General features: G+C 30.5%; 1 protein-coding gene across 3 annotated transcripts in view; it reads left to right on the forward strand.

Annotated features, from left to right (window-relative positions):
- Positions 1-5,000, forward strand: part of unc79 (UNC-79 domain-containing protein) — an 89,920-nt gene that overhangs the window by 35,032 nt on the left and 49,888 nt on the right. For all 3 annotated transcript variants that reach the window (XM_080150864.1, XM_080150866.1, XM_080150865.1), the window contains exons 23-24: positions 1,889-1,920; positions 3,581-3,618. In XM_080150864.1, coding sequence (XP_080006990.1) covers positions 1,889-1,920; positions 3,581-3,618 — 70 coding nt within the window. The remainder of the gene's footprint in view (positions 1-1,888; positions 1,921-3,580; positions 3,619-5,000) is intronic.

Consider the following 5,000-nt stretch of genomic DNA (forward strand, 5'->3'; position numbering starts at 1 on the left):
GAAGATTTAAGGGATAGGATAAAGGGGATAATTTAACTGAAACCACATTTATATTAAGCAGATTGTTGTGCCTAATAAAAATGACGTCATACAATACAAATGACCAAAGATAGGTCAGTTTATGTTTTACTATTAGTCGTTTACAATGTATACTGGCCTAGCATTGGTAATTTGTATTACGATTGGTCAATTACAATGTATATTGGCCTAGCATTGGTCATTTTTATAGACAGTATAATCTGCTTCTATAGTAACACCATCAAAATTAGCTTTTGAAATATAATTCTAGATAGCCACCGAATAAAGCTGTACTATTACAGTATTATGTCGATAGAAATATAGGACAGAATATTTGTTTCCAATTAATAATCCCTAAATTCCTGAAAGATATTTAAGTTAGTTGACGGAATACATAATAACATTCTCTATTCAGTCAGTTATGGTTACCTTAGAAATACATCAAATAAATTTATTTTGATATATTAAAAATAGTTATTTTTACATTATTAAAACTGTTTGTCTGTTTTAAGAAAGTAACTTATAATTACCTAAAAATATAACAACTGCATATAATCAATAACAGAGTTTGTTTATTACCAAATACTTTTTTGGAGAATTATTAAACAAACTTTGTTATCTCCTTTTTTTCACTGATGAACCACAAACAAGTTTTTACCTGGTGGCTGGCAGGCTGCCTGCCTGCCAGCAGCTCCAGGATAGTTCATGTTCTTCCAGGTTGTGGTTTCTGTGCATTTTGCACAAAACCAACTTCTTGGTTTGTCTCAGAGAAATATGGATGGATAATATAATTACAAATTACGTTATGTATAGATTATTTTTATTAGATTTTTTACTCAGCCATAGCCAATAATTGAATTGATTCTAAAAAATATTTGGTGATTTTTTCATGATTTTTGGGGAAACGCTTCATATTAAAGATGACCTTTTTTGTCTGCTCCTCCAAATATTATTTTATATTTCTTTCGCTTGATGGCTATACCTTATTGCTGTCTATTACTAAAGTAATAAAATGCTTTTCTGTCAATATGTAAGTCTATTGATATTTCAAAGATGGCTGGGCCCATCTGTTAAGAGTTTTTGAGAAAGTATTATATTGGTCTAGGAGAGGTTTAAGGCTGACAAAACTTAACTATTACCCCAATAGTTTTCTTTCAAGATACTGGGGGCGAAGATAGGAAAGGGTTTAATAGGCGTAGTGTTTTCTTAAATGAGACAATCAAATTAGAATTAATACTGTTTAAAAACTCTAAGCTATTCCTTTTTCACTAGTCTTATAAAAACTCAGAGGCTGTGATTTAGACAATTAATTCAATTTGAAATTGCCAAAAATTAAATATTTTGTTGGCGGTAAACTTTTTTTTTATTTATCTGAAGGAAAGTGTGTAACAAGGGGGAGAAATAAGGGAAGGGAGTCGTGAAATTTTCACTTAAAATTGTTTGTCAGAATAGCATTCCCTAGTCTCTGTAAAAACCTAAATATTAAATTTGTGTACTGTTTGTTATTTGTGTCCACTTAAATGTTGTTTATATTATTTATCACATTGACTAATGTTTTTTTTTTAAAGCTTATAAAGCACATATAAGAATAATTACTAATTATTGAGTTCTTTACAGTATTTACATTAATTCTCGAACTTCATCTGTTGTAAAGTGCGAGGATTGTAGGATACTTTAGTTAAACTTACTTGCACCATTAGAAAAAATAAAAGATTATTTGAATTAAGTTGTTGGAGTAAAAAACTCATGATTAAAAACATAGGATTTTTAGTACTAATTATAGCAAGGGTTGTTTTTATGATACAATTAGTCGACGCTTTTTGTACATAAACCTTGCTTTAAAAATATTAACAGTTTATACTTTTTTCAGGGCTACTATTTATGCTGGTACTATTCATGACAAGGAATTCATTTGCTAACAGATACAAATATATAGTTATGTAAAAATGCTTATAATTTTAAATGGTATTGTCTTAGATTTAAACAAGGATGACAACATCCATAAGTAGCGAAGCACAAAAAATTGTGGATGGGAATACGTAGAAGTAGATTTAAAGTGTATTTATTAAAATCAAGAATAGATTTATTGGAGAAAACAAACACGAAACCTTGTTTTATTTTGTATGATGAAGACGGTTAAAGTAAATTACATACTAGATGCACATAACAATGGGGGAAAAAAATTTGAAACTGATAATGCAAAAAAGTTTTAAAATTGGACCAAAAATACCAAAGATATGGGGAAATATGTCAAACATATAAAAATAGCCAAAAACCTGCTAAAAGGCAGTTTGGCCGCCATTGTTTCTTTTCTTAAAACACCAGAAATTTAATGTTAATATCTTTAACTGAAAATTTTTGAAAATTGGACTATAAACACCAAAGATGTGGTTAAAAATGTGATAAATACAAAAATAGCCAAAAACCTGCAAAAAGGCAGTCTGACAGTCATTGTTGTTTTCTTCAAATGACAGGAAATTTAATTTTGATATCTTTAACTGAAAAAATTTCGAAAATCGGACCATAAACACCAAAGATATGGGGAAAAATGTGAAAAATATAAAAATAGCCAAAAACCTGCAAAAAGGCAGTCTGACCGTCATTGTTGTTTTCTTCAAATGACGGGAAATTTAATTTTGATATCTTTAACTGAAAAAACTTTGAAAATCGGACCATAAACACCAAAGATATGGGGAAAATTTGGAAAATATAAAAAATAGCCTAAAACCTGCTAAAAAGCAGTCCGACCGCCATTGATGTTTAATAGTTAATTGTGCTCCTTAAAAAAAATTCAGCTCTCTATCTTTTATAGGAGCCGAGAAAATCACGTTTCCCCCAATTCATTAATTACGGACGGACAGACGGACGGACGGACGGACAGACGGACGGACGGACATTGTGAATTATAGAGTAGCTTCGCTACTAAAAAAAATAAGGATGACAACATCCATAAAAGTGAAGCTTTGAAACGGTAGGACAAACGAACATTAACTCTTTTATAGTGTCAGAACTGAAGAATCAGAATATATATGTATAAAAGTCGAACGAAACAAAATTGTAAGTAAATCTGTTGAAATGCTGCTTAAATACTGGATATTGTTTAAGGACATACTTACAATTTTAGGACTTGATTATAGAGATGCTTCGCCTATAACAATGCACTTTGTTGTCCTAGGAATCAGTATTCCAAAAATTCGAATCCAAAAATCGAATAATGTTATCACATAAAAATTTGATGTTAAAAAAGTTTAAAAGCAACATGTTTCAAATAGACGTACGGACTTTCTAGAAACGATAATAGAGTTGCTTCGCTTTCAAACTCGTATCTAACTCCTATAGGAATCATCATGCAAAGTTTGAAATCGATAGGACAATTTTAACATCATAACATGTCTAAATTAACGAAAAGAGCTATTACGTACGGACCGACCCTAATTATAGAAAAGCTTCACTTTTAAAAACACGTAAGGATACTTTTCTCCTATACAATTTAATGTCTTTCTTTTCATCAAGTTTGATTAAAAATTAATTTTCAATTTTTTTGTAAGCAAATGATAAATTTAGGCTCTGAAAGATTTGATCTACAGTTTGGAATGTCAGGTATGATTTTAAATACTCTTACTTAAAAGTAACAGGATGTTTGTCTGTCTTTTTCTACCAAATGATCTCGCTAACCGATTAACCGATATGGTTCTCCTTTACAAAGGAGCTTCATATAAGTCCTGGAAAGGTTTATAACTATTATGGGAGAGGTTACCACCACCCTCCCCCAAAAAATTATATTTGGTAAACAACTGATTTTACGTTCCGCTAGAGGCCTCTCGTTTTCATTATGACTAATTAAAAGACTGAAATCATGTAAGAGAAAGTTAAAATTCTAAAAAAACACAAACTTAAATTGAAGAATTGTTTGTTATCTTTTTCTTCTCTATGACAATATGCTACAAATTGTCAGTAAAGCATTCATAACCATTCCACTTAGGGAGATGAAAATGGGCTGTTTGTTACACTAGTCCTCAAAGTTTTATGATAACGTTTTCTAATTCGTTGGCTTAACAACTTTAGGGACTTTTATTGAATTTTGGTGTTCAAACGTTTCAACCACTATTTGTAATTATTGGTAGTAATAATTGATGGTAATTTTGTGTACCGTCAAGGGGAATATAAATAATTTATTGGGCATAGTCTTATTTCTTTAGATCCCTGTTTCCAATAGTAAATCAAAAGCTTTTAAAAAATTTAGTGTAGGTTAAATAAAGTTAAAAAGGTTTAGAAATGAAAAGAGGTGTTAACATTTGTAAGTAAGCTCAATTTAGAAGATTTAGTCTTCTCTTCGGCTTAACATTACACTTTTAGTAACCAGAGTAATTCTAAGTGTGTTTAGATGATTAAGCTAAAACAACAAGAAAATATTTATATTCGCGCACTTCAAAATAGTATTATTAGGCAATTTCCTTCGGCTAGCCTAGGAGTTAGTGTTTGCTAAGCCTAATCTGTAAAGTAAAGTTACAGGATCTTTGTGTGTGTCTGTAACGAAGGATCTCGCTAACCGATGAACCGATATGGTTCTCCTATACATTGTAGCTTCTTATAGGAAATCGGTAAGTTTATAATTATTTTGGGGGAGGGTACCACATCCCTCCCAAGTGCCCCTAGATGGCTTTATGAGTGTAGTCGCTATTATTTATAAGTATAAAGGTAACTTTAACTAATATGCTAGCATAAGAAATTGTATGTACAGAATTTAGCTTATTAAAAGTTTGATAAATATGATTCAGCACTATGACTTTGCGGTCCAGATGCAATATACGGGAAACCGCCCATCTTTTTTTAGAATTAATTTGCTAAAGCATTACATCTAGTTCTAGATAAATTTATATATTTATTTGAATGTTGGAACACTTTTTTCTTCTTTTACTCTTCTCTTCAATTTATTATGCATTGAATACATTACCGTGGATAAAAACTTTTTATAAATAAAC

This window comes from Acartia tonsa, chromosome 2 (genome assembly GCF_053477335.1).
Source record: "Acartia tonsa isolate MP-2025a chromosome 2, ASM5347733v1, whole genome shotgun sequence".
In the NCBI taxonomy this organism is placed as follows: domain Eukaryota; kingdom Metazoa; phylum Arthropoda; class Copepoda; order Calanoida; family Acartiidae; genus Acartia; species Acartia tonsa.